Genomic DNA, 25,429 nt, shown 5'->3' with positions numbered 1-25,429 from the left:
GCTTTGGAGTTTAAGTATGAGATAATACTGATTCTCCTGTCGCAGTCTCCACATTGTAAACTGCTTATATTGCACTGCACTGCAGCACAGCAAAAATGTGACATCACAGGGATACGCAAGATGGCAGAGTGCAGGCTTTCCCAGGAGTTGAAATAAATACAGCAAAGGCAATGGAGACACCAATATTCCCCCCCCCCCCTCCCCCGGGAAATTTGCGTGCCCTTCCCAAATCCCTAACCCTTTCTCCACCACTCATTTGGATATATGTGGGTAGAAATGATTTCAAGGAGGAAAACAGTCATGTCACCTGCTGAAGGGGATTCCACTTATTTGACAGGAAGGGGATGGAAAAAAAATGAGCATGAACACTACAATACCAACATGATGAGAATGATGGCGACGACAATGAGGAACCAGTTTCAACATCTTGTATGCACAAGCACTATTTCATTACATGACATACTAGTCTCACTGAACCAGGAGAGAAAAAAATCCTGTCAGAGACAAAAAACACATGACCAATTTTAGCGATGCAAAAGGGGGGGGGGGGTGACATCATCATGTCCCTCCTTCCCACCCCGCCCCCTCCCAATCACATCACTTGGGGATAACAGTGACTATTAGAAGTAAAAAGATGATAGAGAATTGTTTCTGTGTGCATTTGGCGTACATGCATGCATGCAAAGACGGCTGCCGCTGTCATGAGCCTTCCAGGTCCACGGTTTGCGCGTTGTTGTTGGGATTGCTGCTGCTGCCGGGCTCCGCCACTACCATGGACTCGTTGTTTCGCAGCCGCTGGACGATGGTGGTTCGGCACAGAGGACACTGTTCCAGCTGTAGGGCACAGTCCGGGCAGAATCCGCTGAGGGGAGGCACAAAAAAAAGGGGGACGAAAATTCTTTTCATTCTACCCGTATTGTGTTTACTTCGACAAATCGCACATCCCTTGCCTTGGCTCTTGTTCGCCAATAACCAGGGATGTCTGAAATCACATGTCTATGAAAAGAAGGTTTCCACTTTTAATCCCACTTAATCTCTATCAAATCTCAATTGAATCAGCGCACAGTTTCTGCACTGATACACCTGAATGGCTTAATACAACTCGCATCATGGAATATTTTTCAGGTAATCAATGGACTGTCAATACTTATAGCTTTGCAAATTGTGGGTACATGCATGGTAACATTAATGGGTAATGGTGCCTATTCAACTGATAAGTCTCTTTCTTGTCAATAAGAAATACACATGCACTGTCTCCAAATCTAAGTGACTTTTAAGTGACTACGTGACTACTTGCCCAGCATCAATAAGCCAGTTCACAGTTAGTGCATTATGTCCCAAATGACCCTTGCACCACAGACTTTCAACTAACATGGAAAAGTCTTGTGATGAAACATTCATACATGTATGCCACATAGTAATCAATGTAAACAAAATGCATGGAGAGCTTTTGTTAAACATTATTAATGAATCAATTTAACCTGTACGTTTCAACAAGTGTGACACACATCACTTCACATAATAGATAGAGCTTGCCTAAGGATTCTTTCCCTTTTGAAGTCAATGGCAAATTCATAAAACATTCTCAAATGACCATTGTTTTGCACATGCACAAATCACATCCGTGAACTGATTTTAATTACTGTACTGAGGACTGAAAATGTACATAATATTCAGACTGTAAAACACAAAGTGGAGGTGGGAGCAAATTGTGTATCACAGGTGAACAGAAAGAAGAGGCAAAGACAGAGACAGGTGATATATACTGCAAACGCAAAAATGTTTGTGGTACATTCATGTTTGCGCATTTTGTGGTACTTTTGGCTTGCACAAATTCTTTAACCTTAACCAGGCCGGGCTTTTTCGGGTGTTCTGTGGCCCTGGGGTGATTCAACCCCCCCCCCCCCCCCCGAAATCTCGGCCGTCGATTGCGCAATCGCCACAAAAATTGGCACATGCATTACCTGTGGCGTAATCTACCAAACTGTACAAAAAGAAATGGAAATTTTCGTCAAAATAATTATGCTAATATATGCATAAAACCATACATTTTGCTCTAAATCAGAAAGTAAAGCTCCTAGAATCCTAATTTTTGGTGATAACATTCTTTGTAGCAATCCTAACAATGTACTCGAAAAAAAAAAATCAGTTATCAAAATCAATTTCTTATGTATTTTATTGTTTTATGAATTTCTTATGTATTCTTTGTTTTTAGACCTTTTTGTTTTATCATTTATTTCGCAAAATTTATGACAAAACCTATTTCAAGCATAATTATGCTAAAATTAATTGATCTCAGCATATGAAAGTGAAAATAATCATATCTTTATGAATAAGAAGAGAAAACTCCATGTGCATAGACTTTATACACAAAATCACGTTTTTGAGCCATTTTTGGTCTGACAGGCATGTATAAAAGGTTGTGCAGGGGTGCAGCGTCATAACGGTAGGTATGCGCGATTTTTGCGAAAATGGTGTCAAAAGATGTGTGAGGCTTGAAAGTAAAAAGTCAGCGAACGGCGCGGTCAAAAAATTTCGTGCGGCGGAGTAGTCGCAAAAAATGTCAAGGGGGGGGGGGGTTGATTCAAACCCCCCACCCCCCGGCCTTTTTAGGGTTAACCCACGGAAAATATCTTTATGATTTTCTCTGCACATTTTGAACAGGTTGAATCATGCACTTCGTTAGTGGTGCCTCCCTGGATGTGTGTGTGTGTAAGTTTATGCATGTGCTTATGGCGTACTAGCTAGTTGGTAGTAGTAGTAGTAGTAGTAGTATTCATTTACGAGCATGTGTGTTTGGACGTATACAAGTACTATTAGTTTCTGTGCAGGCCGTACATTAGCATGGATTGGACAGCACATCACATTTTATGCAAGGAGACTTTTTTTTTCTTTTTAAATTGAAGGGAAAAAAATATGAATAAGCAATATTCACTTCCTAGAGCAAAGTCCAGAAAGTGCGAATATGTTTTTGAGCTCCTCAGAAAACATCACCGTTTACAGTGCTGGTAGGTTTCCAAGGAAGTAGAGAAGGGGGATGAAATCTTACCCATGTCCACATGGTCTGAAGATGACACTAGCCTCCTTGTCAAAGCACAGGCTACAGGCAGTGTCGCTGATGCTCATCTGGTGTATCAACTCCATCTTTTTATGTCTGCAAAGTAATTTAAAAAAATGGTCATTACAGTTCACTCCTGCTGTTTCTGCATCTAATTCCCCTCCTCCTCCCACATTTTAGCTACAACTATGCCAGCTTGATTCCTTCCTACTCCCCACCATCTTTTAAAGGGATAGTACAGTATTGGTGGAGATGAGAATTGGGCTTTTAACTTTTTGCGAGATAGCAAGAAAACACTTTTGAAATAGTACAGAGCATACCATTTTAAGAAGAATTCAAAGTTTATTTGATGAAAATCGGGTTTGGAATGACTGACACATCCAAAAACAAAGTAAAACAAAGCAATTGTGATAAAGTGTGGGTCCCACACTTATTGAATCGCTCTGTTTTGGATATCTCAGCCATTTCGAAACCAATTTTCATCAAATAAACGTTGAATTCCTCATGGAATTACATGCTCTTTCATATTTCATAAGAGGTTTCTCATTATCTCACAAAAAAAATGTTAGAAACCCGAAATGAGGTCTCAACCAAAACTATACGATCCCTTTAAAATCATGCCTGAGAAGGTAGCATGGTGAGACTGTCAAAACAGAGATTGGACTATGAGAACTTTAAATTTAGATGATTGGAGCCCAGAACACAGAACGGTCATGAGGACGTCTTGCCTTGAAGTGTTGAATCAAGCTTCCTATGTCGCTCCTTTGACTTTGCACCAAACATCCCCCTCCACCCCCGCCCCACCTTGCCCTATTACAGACTGGACATCGTTCAATACTTTTCATCACTTCCCTCTCTCGCAAGCATTACTCTCTAAGTTTGGGGGGAGAAAGGTCACAGGTCACTCAACTGAAAGTAGCCAAGCATATTTACAATGCAATACAACAGAATACACTTGATGTTTCATATGTCTTACCATTAGGCCTAGAGCACTTACAGAAATGCAGATATAACAAATTTATAAACATAGTCAAGAATGATGAATATGGAAACAATTTTGGGCAAACTTTAATTTATCATTTAGACATCATACAGGAGTTTCATGGTGGATTTGAAATAAATATGTTTTCAGAGCTTTTACAAAGGAGTTTACGGATACGTGATACATACTGTCTAATGATTAAAGGGAGACTAGTCAACAACTTTGGATATGTGATACATACTGTCTAATGATCAAAGGGAGACTAGTCAATAACTTTGATGCAACTACCGTAAAGGTCCTGTCACCTGCTAGATTTCAGAATAGCCGAGTAGAATATTTTACACTTGAGTGGAGAGAAGCAGGGTTGATGATCGTCGTGCTAATAGAATCTACAAATGTATCTTCCAGATCTCGGGCTATGGCAAGCCTAACGCAGTAAATCCTGCAAAACTCTGGACCATTACATCTTGACTTGTAAGCAGGGTGAAAGTTTGGAGTCAGGGTCAGTGAAGGTTTGCTCCCTTTCCTCAGTGTCACAGCTTGTGGCCCCTTGCAAGAATTGAGGTTGCTGATTTCATTCATTCATCCATCCATCCATCCATCCATCCATCCATCCATCCATCCATCCATCCATCCATTCATTCATTCATTCATTCATTCATTCATTCAATCGATCAATCAATCAATTAATCAATCAATCGGTTTTTATTGTTACTCATCAAAAAATCCGAAGACTTACGGTGTGAGCTTACATTAAATTTGACATAGAAATAAAATCAAAACATGAAATTCATAACAGCTATCACAAAATTATGGCAGTCTAGCCAACAGAAGATTGGAGCGCACACTACAAACCTTGGCAAAATCTTCTTTTCGTCTGCGGAGAGTCTGGCGTACTCGTTGAAGGTCTTGAAGCGGCAGTCTGGGGGGTAGCGGAAGGGGGTCATACCAAAGTTGAACTCGCACTGTTGGAAGGACATGAAGCTCGCTGCAGCAAAGAACCCCGTCCTGGCAGATGGACATGGACATGGGAAAGAAGAAAACAAACATAATCACAGCACCACTGACTGCCATCACTGTAGATCTGCAATGATTTAATGTATACGCCATATATATATTTAGGAACTCTATTTTTTTTCTTTTTTTTTTAATTCGGACTTCCTGACAATATTGCGAGTGGTTAAATTTTATGACCTTGGAGTACAATACTGACTGGAGAAATGTATGCGTACACGTCTAATTCCTGTCAGGATGAGAAGTATTTTTTGTGCGAATTTTCAAAATCGCGAATAGCACCAGACTTGTTGAAATTCACAAAAATAAAAACCTCGCCAAATGTATTTTAAATATAAAGTAGTAAGCTTGACTGATGTCATCATTGTGCAATAGCACAATGGAAGCTTTTTATGAATAGGCAATAAAAGTAAAGATAATAAGTAATTCCCTAATTAAGGCACTGTTATTGGTCATTATTATGTACACACGCACAGTAAGTAGGATCTTGCTAGCCTTTTCTGGTCTGCATTTCACCATCAGGTTTACAGTGCAAGCTTGGCCGGGAGGGCCCCATTGGAAGTTCAGCTTCATATGAAAACCTCAAATCATTCTAGCAGCAATTGATATTTCAATTTGTGTAGAGACAGGCCTGATTTTCATATATGTGAACATTGATACAGCACACATCACACTTGATCCTCTTTCCATAACAAACTATATTGTGAATGCAACTTGTAGTTCATGTGCAGCTCACAAACTTTCACAGAGACAAGGTAGAAGAAGGTAAAAGACATGAAAAATATCACAGTACAGACCTGGATGTCTCATTTTGATGTTCATTTGCTTAATATTGATTTCCCTATGATAAAGTTTGACAGGCATACCTGACAGTTATTATATGGTCAATATTTGGCTGCTAAAGTTTCGTTGAGCCTTAGACCACATAATTATGATGATAGTTGGACTCCAATCTTTTTTTCTCTCTATGAAATATTGTGTGGATCTGAAGATATGATTTTTACACCTATTTGCAGGTAATAATTCAAGATAAATCAGACTTGGTCCCTGTTACTGAGAAAGTTTGTTGTTTTGAATTTACTTTCAAAAACACATATTGCTGAACAGCTGCCGCTTAGCAGGGGCCATGATGGGTAACAGATAATTAAATCCTTATAAAAGTTTCCTCCAGAAACTCACTGTGCTGATCTGAAGACCTCATTCTCGGGGGGGAAGCGGGTGGCCGTTGAGAGAAAACACCATTCGCTTCTGATCCAGATCTAGAAGGAAACCCACCACGTCACCTACAACATGCGATGGAAAAACAAGATCGGCAGTAAGAAAAGTAGCTGTGAATATCTGGACATGATAGTCGCAGTAAGATTTAGGTAATGAGTTGGGACTCTTTGTGCCAGTATTCATTTATATATGGGCTTCGCCTACAAATCATGACATTAGCTGTAAAACACAGCAAAGACTTGGCCACTGTCCATCAACTCCACCAATAGCCTGTTTTTCTCTAGATGTCCTTCGGCAATTCATTACATACATCATACACGAAAATAAGACTTACAAATAACAATCAATATTTTCAACGGTCAAATAAACTTTTCTTCAAAGAAACAACTGTATCTACATCTATGCATGTACGTTTGTATTTGTTTTGTTGTATAAAATGAATTGAATCAATTATATGAAATGAGATGGAATGAAATAAAATAAAACAAAAATTGGTGCTGAACATACATAACTGTAAAAACTTAACATTACACTGACATACATACAATGCATTAACTTTAATTGACCTGAATTATGAGAAGTTGAACTGCTTACAATCTAACTAAATTGAACTGAATTGAATGAATGTTAATTGAAGTGATATAAGCTACCTGCTTTCCACGGGGGATGTCTATGAGGTCTGCTCTTTGCATTGTACCAGTAGAGTTGTCTGCAGCCGTCGTAGGAAAAGGAGAACTCGTCGTCCCCGATGCCAAAACCCTCCTGTTGGCATGACAACAATATGGGGTTACAATTTTACATAATTTTTGCAAATGATTATACTACATCATATACATGAGAGGTATACCTGAATAGATAGACAGATAGATATCGATATGAAATTTATTTTGGAATATCATTGGCTTGTTTGTGAATGACTCTATGATCTACAATTAGAGCCATGATCATGATATTATTCATACAGTTTCTTGTTTCATCTTTAATTCTTTTTCTCTCCCTTCATAAGATTCCGCATTCATAATGCTGAAAGTGTTGATAAGTTCAAATCATTGCTGAAGTCTTATCTATTTTATTCAATCCTAATTTTGTTGTTGTTGTTGTTGTTGTTATATCATATGTACATAATGCTGTATCTTATTTCAATATTTTTTTTCCCCCGGATTAACGTGCTTAGAAACATCAGTGTTAAGCGCTATATAAGTGCTATTCATTATCATTATCATTATGAGATACCTGACGGAAGAAAAAAAGAATAACAAGTTTTGGCAACACGTGGAGCTGCATATTTTCCATTTATTCTTGCTCTTTTACAACTTAGAAAGTATAATGTTTCATTTTAATCTATTACATCTGAGTATTTGAAGTACTCTTAACTTCTCTATGCCTTTAGACTTCTTTTCAAATATAAAATTCCTTTCTCTATTTCTGCCGTAAGATCACTTTGTTAATCATTTTATAATTTTCTCGGATAACTGAATGGGATTTATCTATACAAAGAGCCATACTCTCATTCTTCTGAATTCTTTTGATTATAAAAGGATAATTGTCAGGGGTGTAATATTTATCTCCCCAGCAAGATGAACGACTAAATGCTCTGAAAGTTATCACATTCCAAAGGTTTATACATTGTGCTGTTATCTGATGTTGAACTGCCATGCGTGAACTTACATGATTGAGGAATTTGCTGTTCTTTGTCGCCCACCCAATCTGCATGACGCCATTGGTGATGACCCGCACTTCGTAGAACCAAACACCGTTGTCCACACAGAAAGTACATCGGACACTCTCAAACGACGAGGCATCACTTCTTGCCTGGGATGACCACATAGCAAAAGAGACACTTAGCCTTACCAAGACTCATTTCATTTATGAATTAATTTCATGAAAATCCATTCCATTCTTGATTTGTATTTCATATACAGCCGACTCTCGTTATAACAAAGTCCTTAGGACTGGCAATTTTGTTTCGTTATATCAAAATTTTTGCTATGATTGAAAAAAAATGAAATATATAATGATAGATAGATAATAATTTTGGTTATTTTGTTGTAACGAAATCTCATTATAACCATGTTTGCTGTAGCAGGACTGTGGATTATTAATGCCTATGGAGGCAACATCACAAAAGTATGACCAGTTTGGAAGGGGGGGGGGGGGTGCAAATGTTACTGAGAGGTTACACATTCTGGGTCACTGTCAAGGGATCAATCATTATGGGAAAAGTATTATTCACAGACCTCCCAACCTTTCTGACTGAAAAATAGGGATGATTTGGCTCAAAAAGTAGGAAAGAAACAGCAGTTCTCATGGGAGTGTGAAGTAAAATTATCCAGAAAAATAGGAAATTCCTGTTGAAACAAGAGCTGGGAATGGTCAAAATTCAGATTCTTTCCTCCAAATTCAGTATGGTTGGGAGGTGTGTACTCACACCCTGCAGTGAAGAAGCTCTGTGATTTTGTCTACAAAATTAACATATCCATAATGGTACTGGGTTTAGCAGCAGTCAGAGGGAAAGAAATCTCTTCAAGCATTCAAGCATCCTGATTTCTTGATATGTTCTGCTTGGGATAGTTTCTTTTACAGTTTGTAGCTGCGCAACTGGTAATGACTAGCTATTAAATCAGTTTTTCTATATCATTATGACACTTTTTACATGGTTAAAACATACAATGACTATCTCTTTGACTGCTACCACTACCTATTAATGGCCCATTATTTGACCCTACCCAACAGGAAGTGCATGCATGTGCAGCTTAGCTGCAGCAGCATCACCAGACTGTACCATGCATTTTTAGTCCACAAATGAAAATAAGTAAACATGGGATGAGTTTAAGGATTACAATGCTCGCTCTGTCCAAGATTCTTATCAGGGGCGGGGGCAGCCGTGGGGGCTGTGGTGGCTCGGCCCCCCCCCCCCCCCACTTTTTGTGCACCATACAAAGGAATTACATAAGGTGTCATCACTTTGGGCCCCCACACTTTTCTTCAACCCGGAAGTACGTAAGAGGCACTACAATGGGAGGGGAGAGAATGAGCTGAGGACCTTTTTTTTTTTTTTTTTTTTTTTTGCTTGTCAGCTGAAGAAACCCGGAAGTGGATGGGTAGAGATGAGCTGAGGACCTTTTTTTTTATGTTTTTTTTGCTTGTTAGCTGAAGAAACCCGGAAGTGGACGGGTAGAGATGAGCTGAGGACCTTTTTTTTTTCTAATAAAACCCGGAAGTGGGCCCCCACACTTTTGAAAACCAGTGCGCTGGCCATGCTTATAACATTTTTATTAGAAAGAAATTTTACAAAATTCATAATCATTATTGAAAGTATGTTAAAAATGTCTTAAACAAGGATGAATTGGAGTTAAAATTGTTAATACAAAGAGCTAAAATTTGGCCACTATGATAGTAGTGTGTAACTGTACATCTTAAGAACTCAAGATGGCGCTACACAATGCAGTAACCCAGGGTATGATGGTTTCCTGGGGTGACGCTTTCTGAACCAATCACAAAAACCCCCTTCAATCTTCTGCATTTTCCACATTTCCTTCATCCTATTTCCTATCATTACCACATCCTTGTTGCACATTACTTATTTGTCGGTCTTTACACTCATGAACATTGTCCCTACATTTACATTTGGTATCTACAGGTACAGTTTTCTTCTTCCTTTAAAACTCCTGCTTGTGATCTTCGCTATCATTTTTCCACACATACACAACTGTACATGGCTGCACTGCTGACCTCTCTAATGGCTCTTTTATCTTCGCCATGCAGTTCTCAAAGCCATTAACATTCGGCCCATAAAACCATCACAATTGTTTCTCTTTTCTTGTGCAGTGTTCTTAAGACATGAAGGACATTAAAGTCCACCCAAAGTCCATCCATAAATCAGTCTCTTCTGCTTGCAGGAATTGGTGGGGAGGGGGGGGGGGGGGGATGAATATCGCATCAAATTTGACCCTTGTTCCTCCAGCACTGACACACCGGTCTAACCAGATAGATCAATGCGTTGACTGCAGTGGTTAGCTACGGCCTGCTAGTCTCACCTCCATGCCGTTGGGCGATATTTTTAGGTACTCGCTGACGTCATTGTCATTGAGCATGGCATTGCAGCCATCCAAGTTGATGGCCTCATAGGTCAAAGGTCTCCCGGGTAGAAAGACTATGCAGAAATAGATGAAAACACAAAAACAAAGAATGAAATAATAATATATGAAACATATGCAGTTGCCAAAGAAGTCACGTGGGAAATTCAGAAAAGGTACAGACATTCACATCCAGATATGGGTCTCCTCTGTAATGTGATAAATGCAGTGGTCGTGAGCTAAACTGTTGTGGTTTTTCCTTGATAGGGATGACTGCCGGAAAAATCTTTTCTGAATAGCACAGAAAGTCAACCAGATTTTTGTTTTGAAAGCTTCTGCTCTTTTTGCTTTTCTTAGCCAGTTATAGGTTGAATTCCCCACTGCCTCAAAACTAGAAGACAAAACCCTGTTCTTAGCCTTAGAAAGTACTGGATATGTCATATATTTTGTGAGGTTCTTATTTCTACGAATTTCACAAGTTGGTGCTATTCATGAATTTAAAGGGTGTGTACAGTTCTGGTTGAGGGTGAGGATTTAGCTTTTAACATTTTGCGAGATATTCAGAAATCACTCTATGAGATGTCAGAGAGCATGCAATTCTAAGGGGTATCAAAAGTTTATTTTATGAAAATCGGTTTTGAAATGGCTGAGATATCCAAAAACAAGGTGAAACAAAGAGATCCTAATAAAAGGCGTGGCCTGTCGCCTTTTTATTATTATCACTTTTTTGGATATCTCAGCCATTTGAAAAACCAATTTTCATCAAATAAACGTTGAATCCTTCTTAGAATTACATGTTCTTTCATGTTTTATGAGAGGTTTCTCATTATCTCACTTAGGAATGTTCAAAAACAAGAATCCCAACCTCAACCAGTACTGTACAATCCCTTTTACTTGTGAAATCATTCTCTCTTGATAATGAATGCGATGTGCAGGCCCTACATTTCTCTGTTCATTACTGTAATCCATGGTCATAAAATTCAAACACTTGCAAAATTGTTGGAAGGTCCCAATACATGAAAAAATTAGACTTGCTAAATATATGGTGTATACAGTAAATGGTGACTATTGTATCCGAAGACCTACCACCTTGAGATGACTATTACTTGGTGGGATGAAATATTTTGGCATCTGGGAGGGCATTCAAAAGCGGCTGTAACCTGCATCACTTACACATACGGTGTAGTACACACAGACAGACAGACACACACACACAGACTGGACAGTCCCTGACCATCTGGGTTTACTTACAGAGATTGTCGAGGCACCAGCGGGGCACAGAATCCCACCTGCCTGAGATCAAGGTCTTTACCATCCGCCCACTGCACCAGGGGCACCAACTTCTCAGCGATGCCAGCTTTCTTTATCGTCAGCTTGTTCTCACCTGCGGGACAGGGAGAGGGAGACGGAATGTTTAAGATATTGCTTATTTGAGATCATATCGTCAAATGCATGACCTCTGTGGTTCACATGAAACCATGCACTGTAGAATTCCACCCATTCACAACAAATGTAAAGACTTGGTGACCAAGCATTCACATATGCCTCACCAATGCTCTAGAATAATCTCCCACACAAGATCAGGGCTCCATTGCATAAAAACTATGGTATACAAATAGTGAATGGTCACGAGTGCAATGGTACTACAAGATTTCGCACGAGGTGAAAGATAGAGGCGCTCTATTCAACGAGGCGAAGCCGAGTTGAATAGAGCGCCTCATCTTTCACCGAGTGCGAAATCTCGTTCCATTGCACGAGTAAAGACCATACACTATTTGATTTATACAACGTCCAAGTAGATCTTTTTGGTCTAAGTAGGCCTAGAAGTCTATATATGTATGAAAAACATAGCCATACTTACATGTGGATCCACTGCGATTCTCTTTCTGGCTTGTGCAATCAGTGCGTTTAGATACAGGTCACAGCCTAGCGCTCATACACGTACACTACCACTACGAAGGCCTACGTACGCGCATGCATGTACCGCACACGTACACTGCGCTAGCTGCATGCGATCCTCAATATGCAACACACAGTACACGCAGTACCGTACAATTTCTCGAACCGTGGAATAGAACGAAAAAATCGAACCAAGTTGCACGCAAAAATAGAACCAAAATTGCACGGCGCGCTGAATGGAGTACTTATTGAATATCACGTGACCGACAATCCTCCAATCAAATTACAAGGATCTACTTGGACGTTGTATAATAACGCTTATACAATTAATAGTAATTCTGCAATTAATGGTAACCATCGTGGCTTTGATTTTGTATGGAATACTGTAAAGTTATTTTCCAGCATAAAATTTTCATGAATTGGAGCCAACAGTCTTTTTTCTCTCTCTCTGTTCTGCCATGGACGTCACTGCCCGTTGGCGATCACTGATGTAGTATGTTTCCGCCATCTCCCTCTATCGTCGCACGAATGCAGCAATGTAGATCCTTTCTCGCCGACTAATCCAGCCATTGCAGAAAGGAAAGTGAGTCGCTGTCGTCCACATGATCTCTTCCCATTCACAAATCCAGACAGTACTAGATGATCAGTTTGCCTCTTCCTCACGACATGGCCCAAAAACTGCATCTGGCGTTTCCTGATGGTCGAGAGCAGCTCACGTTCAGCCGACACCATTTCTAGTACTTCTGTGTTTGATTTTCTTTCCGTCCATGATATTTTCAACATTCGCCTGTAGCACCACATCTCGAAACTTTCTATTCTGTGTCTCATCGGCTTATTAACTGTCCATGTCTCGGCGCCGCATGTCATAGCTGACTATATGTATGTCTTCAAGAACCGTTTCCTTGTGGCGATGGACAATTTGCGGTTCATCATCACCTTGCGCATGTTCTGAAACGCTGTCTTTCCAATGCCAATTCTGCGCTTGATTTCTTGTTCTGAGCGGCTGTCTGAAGTCAGCAGGCTACCGAGGTAATTGAAAGATGACACCTGCTTCAGCTCTTGTCCATTTATCATTATCGAACATCGAGGTGGCTGCGCAGTTTTGCTGAAGACCATGGTTACTGAATTCGCGATGTTAATCGATAGCCCCTTTTCCTCGCTTGCTCTGGAGACAACATCCATCAATCCCTGCAATTTCTCTGCACTGTCAGCTAGACAGTCTTTTTAGCAGCATAAAATATTCATCAATTGCCGCTATCATTCAATGCATGTAGTGTAAACAAGAACTTTTGCATGCATTTTCATTTCACGATTCTTGGCTCTCAAGATATTCACCAAATTAAAATGCACAAAAACATTTCTGGTTTTACTGCAGTGTTGCTATGGTAGTTATCACTGATTCCAGAGTTATGATTAATTGTAATTCTACCACCGTCAGTTTTATACAACAGGGCTCTGTTTAAGAACATACACAACCAGTTAAAGTTTTTAAGACACTATAGAATAATGCCTTTTCTTTAAAGACAAGTTGTCATGAAATATCTTTCATGCTGACGATACTTAATGTGATGCACAGTTGAACATACCTATAGCTTTGTCTAATACGCTTATTTACTAATCACTTTTAACATTAGCATTATCATTAATATCATTTTTCTTTGAGGACATGATCATCATGATCATCATCACCATCATCAATACAAACTAGCTCATTGCCTAGCTTGTTTTCACGTGAAAGGGGATGAATGTGGAGTGATGTAGGCATAACTGATCATCGACAAACATGGAACAGCAATAAGAGATGAAAAACAGCATGGAAGAGAAGAGGGCTGGTGCTATGTGACATTATGAAAAAAATCCTGAAAGAAAAAATATATACAAATATAAACAAAACCAAAAAAAAAAAAAAAGACCCATCACACAAACAAAGAAAATCATCAGACAATTCAGCAGAGGCGGGACTGGTGGCCCAAAGACTTACTTGTTTGGGAGAATTTTTCCAGGGCTATGAGCACATACAGTGTGATTTGAGGATGAACTTCACTTGTCTGCAAAAGAAAATAAAACATACAAAAATTTGATTAAAAGCATGTCTGAAGTTGATTAGCAAATCCATGATAAGTACGACCAGTATATCCTTTGAAATGGTTATAAAATTCCTCAAGCTGTATTCTGTTCACCATTCTGTTCACCCCTTTGCCCCCCCCCCACCCCACCCCCCCCCCCCCCCCCCCCCCCGCCCCCCAATGGTCGCTGAGGGGCTTTAATGTCAGCTGTACAGCCACTGTCCACATGTTTCGCTGGTACCTTGTGCATTAAATGGGGAATGGAACCCAAATATGATATATATACACATGGATTGAAAGAATACAGCAATATCTAATTGTAGAACACATCAGCAAAGTTTGAAGAATATCAGACAATAAGCTTCCGATCAGTCATCATTGGATGAGAAAACTACTGCAGTTTGTGATGTCACATGTATACAACCATATTAATAAAGAAATAATAAAAAGAATTCCACAAAATCATTTTTTTAAACAAAAAGTACACATTACCCTGACTTGTCACTGACATGTTGAAGGTAATATTATTTCTCCTCTTTTTAAAAGAGGTAAGTCAAGTGCTCTTTCATTATTTGAGAACAGTGAAAATATGTTAAATTTTCTATGAATATTTCTTATGTACCCATGTCCATACGTGATGTCATAAAATGTTATAGTTTTCTCATCCAACGACGGCTGCACCAAATCTTTAATAATTCATAACTTCTCAATGGATTGTCCCAATTTCCTTATACTCTGCAGATGTTTTCTACTAATATTGGTGCATTCCCTCAATTAATATAATATTTGGGATTCATTCTCCTTAAAACAGTGTGATACTTATTTGGACTGGGAAATCCAGTCCAAATAAAAGTTAGTCTGATAAGAAAGAGTAATTATTACGAGTTCAATGGTTAGATTTTGATCGAAATCGGGTGAAAAATAATGAAGTTATGACATTTTGAAGTTTCGCTGATTTTTGAGGGAACAGTTCTCATACGGTCAATGATATGCAAATTTATGGCAAAGTGAGCATGTCATACCCTCACAACTTGCTATACAGTTTGTACATAAAATTTTGAAATTTCCAGTTTTTCATTCAAACGCAATTATGAGGCTCAAGGCTCAAATCCTAATATAAACATATCTAACTGATCACTATTCTGAAGTTATTCAACTAGGAATAACATCATGTTTCAGACTTGAATGATAGAAACATTGAATTTTTAATTTCATAGTACACGATCAATGGAAAATTGTGAGGTTGTGACATGGTCAGCTCACTCATTTGCATATTCGTATCCGCTGTTCAAGAACTGTTTTGCAAAAATTAGCAAAACTTCAAAGTTTCATAACTTCCTTATTTTTCATCTGATTTCAGTCAAATTTTTACTGTTGAACTCATAAGATTTCACTCTTCTTCATCACACTAACTTATTTGGGGACTGGATTTCCCCTTTAATGGAGTAATATTATTAACGTTCAGTGTGAAGAGGTCTTGAGAGCCTGCTTTAGCAACTAAAATGCCTATAGGCTCTCTCATGTTATATTCTGCTTTCTCTTCCTATCTTTCTCTCTTTCTCTTTCTTTCTCTCTCTCTCTCTCTCTCTTTCCAGAAAGAGGCATGATCACACATACACAACAACAACAACACACAAACACACACACACACACCCTTTCATCTCCCATACATACTGTATATGCACAAACCTTTTACATTTCTCTATTTCTCTCTCTGTCACATGAGTACATACTGCTCAAAAGTACATAATACTGTAAAAGTGGATATTTTCGTGTGAGTAATTTATCACGCTCGGTTGGGTGAGATGAAATCTGCATATTTTCAATTCTGTAAAATCAAGGCATTATTCACTGGAGTGTATGGCAAGTAAAAATATTTGTGTGCTTTTATTTTTGTGCTAGTTGCGCTAAATGCGCGAAAATTTCCACAACCTGAAAATTTCCACTTTTACAGTATACGCTCTTAACATTTTTCTCCTGATCTTTCTCTCTTCATATGATCCACAACATCACTGCTAATCATTGTGCCATTGGTTTCAAGCAACACCATGCAGTGCATCCTATGGCATGCATTCACATGCATTACCACTTTGAAAAGGGGGAGCTTCCTTTAAAAAGTCTTTTAATAGGTAAAACAAAAGCAAAAAATGAAACCCCCATGAATATGTGCCAATCAGTGGAGTTAACTTCTGTGCAGCATACCCAGTAGTACCAGTGAATGCCCACATCTTACAATACTCTGTATTTCTGCAAAATTTCCACCATGGCTTGAAACCGCTCATGTAATGTAATAATCTCTAATAAAACAAGCTCTTTCTGCAAATTAATAAAGGTTGATTAATTGCATTTGATGATCAGGATGTCTGGAAACTAAACACTAATAAATTTGTTTTCAGCTGGAGCCGAATTTCATGCGTCACTCAAAGAATTGATCATACAACATGGCATAAATGTATGCCACATGCATTATATGTACAAATATCACAGTAGACTGAAAAATGAAGACAGAACTTATCTAAATTTGACATCACTTTAAACAATTAAGTCCTGGGGTATTTTTGTTCCAGATATTATCTCTATGTCCTCATTAACATGACAGCTCTGAATTTCACAACATATCTTAATATATTACAGACAGAGATTGTAATAAACTGGCCGAATTCATTAAATTTGTGCAAAAAAAAAAAAAACCAAACAAACAATAAAACTATGCCAAGCTGAGGCAGACATATCGTACATTTATTCTAATTAAATGTGTTGTCAATCTAAGCACCAGAGTAAATCTATCGATTTAGAGACTTCTGATAACTCTGCAACTGAAATACATACAGATACACGATCACAAAAGAGCTCAAATAAAAGGAAAGCTTTAATTTCTGCCTCATTAAGTACTAATCGATGAATGATAATACTCGCAAAACATCACAGAGCACCAAACAAGAGAAGTGTGGTTTCTTGGACTGAAGGGTCATAATGGGCATAACTGGTTTCATCTCATTGTTGACTGGTTGATAAGTAGGTTAATCAAACTTGAGGATTTAGTCATTTCATTCATTTCATCTTGGTTTTGGTTTTTATTTCACTCTTTTATATCTAGCTCTTGTTTAAAAGGGTACTGCTGGCATGTGACTTGCTTCCTTTTGCTTGCATTCTGTCACACTCGAATTTTCAAGTCATACTAAGACCTTTCAAGCAGAATATGTGGGCAAAAATCTGTGTGGATATCTGAAAGAAAATTCATTCCGATGACATCATTAACTGTCCAAGGAATTTGTTTGTTTGGGTTTTTTTGTACTATATGTGACATTTTCACTTTCATCTCAGATTTGCTGATTCCTGGCAATGCTACCTTACACACAAAAAAGTCATTAACAGCCTGTCTCCTTTTTACAGCATGTTACATGCTCATCCTAGTCATTTTAAAGATGTACACTCCAACTCTCTTAACATCCACACATCCACATCTTATTATGGACTGAAAACCCACACATATTTTCAACATGTCTCTAGTAATCACATTGTGCGTATGCATGGCAGTATTAATTGAGTGATAGTAGGCAGCCTTCCATTTTCGCTGCACACATAGTATGTGGCCGTGATACATTACTACGTAATCATACGAATGAGGACTCATCCTCTTGCTTTCACTTCAGCGCTCTCCTAAGAAGGATGTGGTAGCTTTTTGCTGAATTCTGTGTCAGTAGTGGTCATAAATTTGTTGTCTGTCCTTTCAACGCAGAGAGTCCTTGTGCATGGTACATTGTAAATTATTTGTTTCATTTTCCTTCATTTCTTAATGCAAAATTCTTTGTTGTTTCTTAGCAACATTCTGCCATGATTCAAATACCAAATTTCAGTGTTATTTCTCTTTGAACCAAACAAAAACATTGAACAGACAAAAAAATAAACATATACAAATGAACAAATGCAAAACAAAATTGAAAATGCACAGAAGGCCACTGCATTGTATCCGAGAATAGAAGCTTGATAGATATGCTAAACAGAAAATATACATTCATGGCCGAACTATGATCCTTAGAATTTCATAGAAAGAGTATCAATTCAACAATCTATGCATTGATGACACTGCTAAGTTAGCTTGTAGTCTCTATTTGCAAAACAACATACAAATTATGAACATTATTATTTACTTTATTCATTGAATCACATTAATAGTAAAACTATTTCAAATTTTGACTTTTAATAATTTTGTGTAACAAACAGGTGTGCAGTAGATTGACAACATTTGAAATAAAAATTGTCATGTTGATATTTTACTACCACTGCCCTGGTAAAGTTTAGCAAATTTCAGCTTATGGGTTTCTCAGCATTAAAAAAGAAGTGCTCGATGAGAAAATTCAAGTGAAATATAAATGAAACAATAATTTGAAGGGCTAGTAGACTGAGACAGTTAGAGGAAACTACAAAAATATTAACCAAAAAAAAAAAAAAAAAAGGGGCATGGAAAGAAACACATCAGAAAAAACATACTACAGTATTCATCGCATAATCGGGACAGGTTGGGAGTAGCAAACACGGCCCCTTTAAGCGAGGTGCCCGATTTCGCGATGAATACTCACCATACACTAACGGCATACGACATGTACATGTAGTGCACACACACACACACACACACACACACACACACACACACACATGCATACTGACGTACTGTACATGTACATGAATACACAACACGCTACCCCTCGGCGCGACCCTCCAGCTCTCCCTGCATTCTCGCAATGATGTAGAGTAATCGCAACCGTGTTCGATTCTTCTTCTGTCAATCACGCGTGTACACGTAATCAATGTCAGCTCATAGTCTAGATTCATAAAACGTTACGTATTCGCACATACATTGAGCCCTTCTCATCTTTCACGCTCTCCCTCCCACTCTCTGCACATGCATTGAACCCTTCTCATCTTTCACGCTCTCCCTCCCACTCTCTCCCCCATTTCACTGAATACGTTACTGTTCATAGCCCTCATTTCAATCACGTAACTTTTGCCCAGTCACAACTGAGGAAGATTGTGACGTACACACAGATCACAGTGTACAGCTGTATTGAAAGTTGAAACCAAAGACAGTAGATAACAAGATACGAAGGCGCGCGATAACAATGGACTTTGCCCTCAGAGTGTATGACTGAGATTAAACAACGCACACAGCCTGGGCTGTATGAGCGAGGCATGTTTTTTATTGGATGTGAATCGAGTAGGAATTGCAAGCGAGTGCGAGCACATGGCTTTGCTTATGTAGGGGAGAAGAATGTTCGCGAAGGCATGTGCTTTGCAATGGCATGGATACTTATACACGGCGCTTTCGTGGCTATGCATGTACGTGTACTGGATGGACGGAGGTCAAAACACACCAATCCGAAGCTTGCTTTGTAAGTTTGTTGTAAACGACAACTGATACCGAATCTTTGAAATATTGTTGTGGTATTTTGGTAGATTTTTTGTGTAAAATATTAACAAAATCAAAGATCGCTTGAAGAAAAACTGTCCCGTTAATCAGAGGTCCCCGCCCGATTATCCAGTGAAAATAACGTGCGTTCGAAATGTTTCTGGGAAGCGTATATCATTTAAGCGAGGATCCCGATTATGCGATGAATACTGTACTAGTAACACACCAAAAATCACCAACATGGCAAACACTCACTCCATTAACTTTATAAATATCAAAGTTATTTTGTGATATTCCTGACTTAACTGAAAGAAAAGCTATTAATATGAAATTTGGGACGGCCAAATTTCTTTCTTTCTTTGAGATTATGTATACTGTGGGCACGGCAAAGATCAGCAAAAAAACAAAATAACAAACAAAAAAACTGTTTAACTAAAACCCCAACAAAAAATTAGGCCAAAAATGTGGCATTATCTGTATTTTTCACTTAAGAGAAAGGAAAGCAGTGAGCCCTAATGGCAATCTGAAAAAGAAAAAGAATTCAATAACTTTTCACCAAAGTCTAGTGAACCATAAACATTCTAACCCCAGCTCCCTGCCAACAGGAAACGGATAGCTTGATTGTCCAGTCACACGTGGCCCTAATTGCGACACCTATTACGTTTCTATTTATAGCTGGCTGTGTAACCAGCCCTGCGAGCAGCGTAGATGTATTTGATTGGAAGATACTGAAAGAGGAACCCCTATCGTCTCCATCTTCCTTTAAAGGTACTTGTAGCAGTATTGTTTTACAAGTTCTCCTCTTCTTCCTCTTTACACATAGACCTGTTCAGTTTGGGCACTGTATTTTGTGGTAATGTCTAATATAGACATGGGGAGGGGGGAGGGGGGTGTAGTATGTTTAACAATAGTTAATCTACTAGGAATGCACCTGACTTGTTGCATAACCCAGTGCATCATCATCTTTTCTTCTTATTTTGGAAGCCCCCAATTATTGCCAACATTTATAAGTTACAGTGTTTTAAAACTGAATATGTCGGTAAAGTTTTTTTTTTGTGGATGACAGTGGGTATTGAAATCTAGAACATGTACCAAATTCTGGATGATACTGCTCCCTTGCCTAACAAAAATAATTGACAAACAATGTTGAAAATAATATTTTTTCGGAACATGCTCCTTTACTTTCTTGAAATATGTTCACTTTAACATCGAATGCATGCCATAGTGCATATTACATTGTATTTGTGGATTCAGTCATTGTGGGCAAAGCATCTAGTTTCATTTTTTTTTTTTTTTTTATAATCGTTGCATCATTTTCTTTGAAGCCAGTGGAAAGGATGTACATACATAATATATGTGGTGAAAAATGGCTCCTGGTATTCCATGGTCTGAACACTTAATTGCACTGTGGTACGATACTAATCTATGACTATATCACGCTATAATAAAACCCCATTACAGCCAGGCTGGAGTGATTACAGACTAGTGGTTAAAATAGCTTTCCTATGATGAATCACATGCCAGTCTTTCATTTTGTCAATCCTCTATCTATCTACCATCATTCAGCAACTTTTAAAAGGGAATATTCTATTTTAACAAGCCTCTAGCTTTTACTGAATTGTACCTGATGTGCTTTGTAAGCACTTGATAATGTATTTCCAAATGATTATTAATCAAAAAATCAATCTAGCTTTTCTATAGTAAGTTCCACAAGTTTTTCATTCTATCCACCTTATCTCTTTCTATCCAGTTATTCATTTATCCATCTGTCTACCAATTTCTCTATCATCTATCTATCCATCTTTAGCTTTTCTATATTGTGTCACACACCAGTCCTTCATTCTGTCCATCTCTATTCAGCTACAATATGTATAAGGTATCCATCTATCTTCCTTTTTACCTCGTCTCAAATCCCTTTATCATCCTTGTACAGTTTCTGATGTCTCAAAAGCCAGAATGTCACTTTAAAGAATTCCAGGAATTCATTCATGTACATGTAAGTAGACTTTCATTACGGGACAACTCTAGACAGTAATTTTGCAGGGATGCGTTGCAGGTACAACAGTTCCTGTCTGCTGGGTTCGGTACAATGTGCACTAACAAGTAAGGTCATCATTGTTTTAACAAGGCATGAATAAGCATAAAGCACAGGTTTAACAGAACGATGAAAATGCAATATAACTGCAAAAGGCATGTTAGTTTTACCTCTAAAAACAGAACAAACAAAAAATGCAGTTTAAAAAAAGACATTTTGCATCAGATGTCCATGAAAAATAGGATTTTTTAAAAAGATTCATCTGTCTTAAGGAGGAAAGTCCAGTAGATTTATTACAAAAGTGTAGCCAGTATATTCAATATCCTCAATATCCATCTAACATTCATGGAAACTACTGTATGATATGTGACCCTGCACCTCAAAACAAACAAAAAGTCGCCAGACATGAATTTTTAGTTAAGACCATATTCTGAAAGAGCAGACATTAAGCTTTAAAATGATGTGTAACTCAAATCAAATGGACTCTCCTAACCTATCTAAATATTGGAAAGAAAGCACAAACTCAGGAAAAGTGTGAACTGAGAAAAGAGGCTCTGAAGTACAGTGTCTATTCAAGCGCTTAATCTTTACCAAACCGTGCTGACTGTGCGATGAATGGGACAAAAAACAGGAAGTAAACCACCAGAGTAACAACAATGAAGGGATTATCAGATCAAGCTGAAATCAAGTATGCCTCATTAACACATTCTGTCCATAATTAATGCCAACTTTCAAAGCAGTGGCACTATCCTTTCAAAATTTATTAGAGTTGAAAGTGAAGAGTGTGGACAAGGTTTTTCAGAAATGAAAAAGGGATTCTAAAGACACACCTAATCACACTATTCTACCAAAAATATTCGAGATAAACTGCTAAGAAAACACACTTTCCTGCCCGTTTTATGATACCAAATTTTAGCATAATGTAAAAGAAGACCCGCTCTTTCAGAAAATATGAAAAAGTCAAGTTCGGCTAAGTTGACCCATTTCACTTATTTTCAGTCCTCACGCAAAATCAGTGTGTGCGACTTTATGTTCGTTTTGAGGTGCACGGTCACACATATGCATGTGGGACTAATCAACAGTTAGCATACAATTGTTTTATTGCTTGGCAGCACATTATAGAACATAGTCAACAGCCCCACCCACCCAGTCCAGTCCAGCCCAGCCCATTTAAGAAGTATGCTGCTATTCACATTCAATCCTTCTACAAGTTTATTCAACAATCTTTGCTCTTTTACAATGATGTAAAAACTTGTCTTTGGTGACTGCATGCAGATGCATAGACGTAATCACATAGTCTGAGCTTGTTATATTAGTAATATTCAAGTGAATTAGGTGATGTAAACATATAGGCCAATGTGTTGCTCTTTGTGTAGAGTATGGACCTCAATTTCTGACCCCTCAATTAAGGCACTTACATGTAATTAAGCTTGCCAAAGGTCATAATTCCAGGCCATTCTGATTAATGGTAATAGTAATACCAACTGTGTACGTAGATGAGCCTACGTTTGGCACGATCACATGATTCTACAATGCATTGTATGAATATATTATACAGTACATTCCTTCATGACTTTACAGCTACGCCAGCATGGTTTTACATTTCACTGTCTGTACCTCACAATGGCCCATAAGACACATGACTCTTGAGTTTAAAATAAGGTGAGGCAGAAATACCGCAGACGACATTACCCGACACCAATTATATTGAAGCTACATGTAGTGGCTGGAGAGGAACTATGATGGGAATGTCAAAGAACTTCAGACATATCATTCTTATCTTTTACATTAAAGAGTACTTACTAATTTTGAGTAAGTGAGAATTTAGTCAGGGGGAAAGAAAAGTAACATAAGAATGTCATATCTACAACTGTAGTATAGCTGCTGAGGAGAAAATAAATGTGTATGCAGAAATCAATTCCTGTTCAATACATTTACACTAAAGGGATTCAACAACATGTAATAGTGCAACTGTGCCATTCACACAGACAGGGTACAATATCAAAGCAAGGAAAGAAAGAAGTACCAACCCCACAACAATAACAGCATAATCTCAACAACAACAACAACAACAACAACAACAACAACAACAACAACAACAACAACAACAACAACAACAACAACAGCAGCAGCCTCAGCACCAGCAGCAACAACAACAACAACAGACCTGCAGTTGACCTACGGAAACCTATTGCCGTGGCGGATCGGGGGGGGGGGGGGGGCACCAGGTGCGCGCCCCTCTTCATTTTTTTTGTTGAAACAAAAGAAATACAAAGAAGAAAATGGGGGAGCATGTGCAACCTGCTTTGATTTTGTAAAGACGCCTCCCCTTTACGGAATTCCTGGATCCGCCGCCCCTGTATTACAGTTTCAGAGGTTGCAACAGGGACTCACCAAGATATTGAACAAGTAGTCAATGATTTCCGGCACCAGGAGGGAGACACTCTTGGGACCGGCCAGCTTCTCAGCGATGCAGCCAAGCACGGCGGCTATGTTTCGATGCCTCGGTGGCCGCAGCCTCGCCTCCTGAGCAAGCTGGCCAGATATACTGAGGGCGCTATACAATCGCTGGACAGTTTCCTGTATAATAAGAAGAAGAAAAAGAAGAAAAGATGACATAGAGTTTGGTAACTATGGAGATGTGCACACCAGAATGGCAAGGTCGGGGGGGGGGGGGGGGGGGGGGGGGGTAGAAAACTTACATGTATGTAGGAATAGCAGTAGAAGAAAGTCAAAAGGATAGATTGAGTAGTGGTCCCACTTGATTTAAAACTTGTAAGTGATAACAGCAGCTGTAGTGTCAGTAAACTCAGTATCAGTACAAACAGTTCTGCATTTTTAATACTCAACATTTGTCAGAAAGGGGGGGGGGGGAGGTGGAAGAAAGAGAAGGAAAAGATCAATAGTGTATTCCCATGACCTGTGAGAAGGACTGGAGATTAGAATCATTATTGTGAGAGTCTCCCTCCTTGTCATAATGCACATTCAATTCTGTCTGGCTCCAAAACGACTTTCCACAGGGCATGCACAAATAAGAGTGGAAAAGGCATTAATAACTTATGTGTTGCAGAAAAATATCTCAAGAAGAAAGGGGACTGTTTACATGTTACGATAAACCTCTACAAACTTCTTACTGGTAAAAAGAATTCCTGTATACAGAGTGATCTAAAGAGATCAGATACTTTCCAAACACATATTAGTGAGTTACTTTGAGAGATGAAGTAAATTCAGAGCACTATGGATACAGAGAAAATTTTAGGCACATATGACAAGCATCATTGGCAGTTATAATGGGTTTTTTGGTTCTTCACAAAATTCGGGATTCAGGTGCTATTCACGAATTAAACAACACACAAAATGTTTAAAGTAGTAACCCTGACTCCAATGTGAATGTGATGCACATGCGTACATGTGCTGGTATGCAGTACACAGTATACGAATGAAGTTGCATGATGATACAGTTTAGTAGGCCTAAGTCTTGGCACGCCTACAGTGTGAATGAATGAGCGCACTTCTTCCTAAATGTGAGAGAATGATACTGAAAAATTGTCCATTGCCGGGTTCTACGATCATAGATTTAACTACATGTGAAATTATTGGAAAGTCTGATTCACAAAAAATTAGACTCTCTAAATTTATAGCGTATACAAAAGAAATCAGAAATGATATATAAC

General features: G+C 38.5%; 1 protein-coding gene across 1 annotated transcript in view; it reads right to left on the bottom strand.

Annotated features, from left to right (window-relative positions):
* Positions 1-570: 570 nt before the first annotated feature.
* Positions 571-25,429, bottom strand: part of LOC139721463 (RING finger and SPRY domain-containing protein 1-like) — a 41,313-nt gene continuing 16,454 nt past the window's right edge. Inside the window, 12 exon segments of the mRNA XM_071632780.1 lie at positions 571-862; positions 3,050-3,154; positions 4,896-5,048; positions 6,234-6,265; positions 6,267-6,337; positions 6,923-7,034; positions 7,941-8,084; positions 10,310-10,425; positions 11,600-11,621; positions 11,623-11,732; positions 14,229-14,295; positions 24,150-24,335. Of these exon segments, the coding sequence (XP_071488881.1) occupies positions 700-862; positions 3,050-3,154; positions 4,896-5,048; positions 6,234-6,265; positions 6,267-6,337; positions 6,923-7,034; positions 7,941-8,084; positions 10,310-10,425; positions 11,600-11,621; positions 11,623-11,732; positions 14,229-14,295; positions 24,150-24,335 (1,281 nt within the window). The 3' untranslated portion in view covers positions 571-699.

Source organism: Diadema antillarum, unplaced genomic scaffold (genome assembly GCF_040938485.1).
Source record: "Diadema antillarum isolate AM-2024a unplaced genomic scaffold, OU_Dant_1.0 scf00000143, whole genome shotgun sequence".
NCBI lineage: Eukaryota > Metazoa > Echinodermata > Echinoidea > Diadematoida > Diadematidae > Diadema > Diadema antillarum.
Note: the sequence above shows the minus strand (reverse complement) of the source record. Positions and strands in the feature narration are given on the sequence as shown.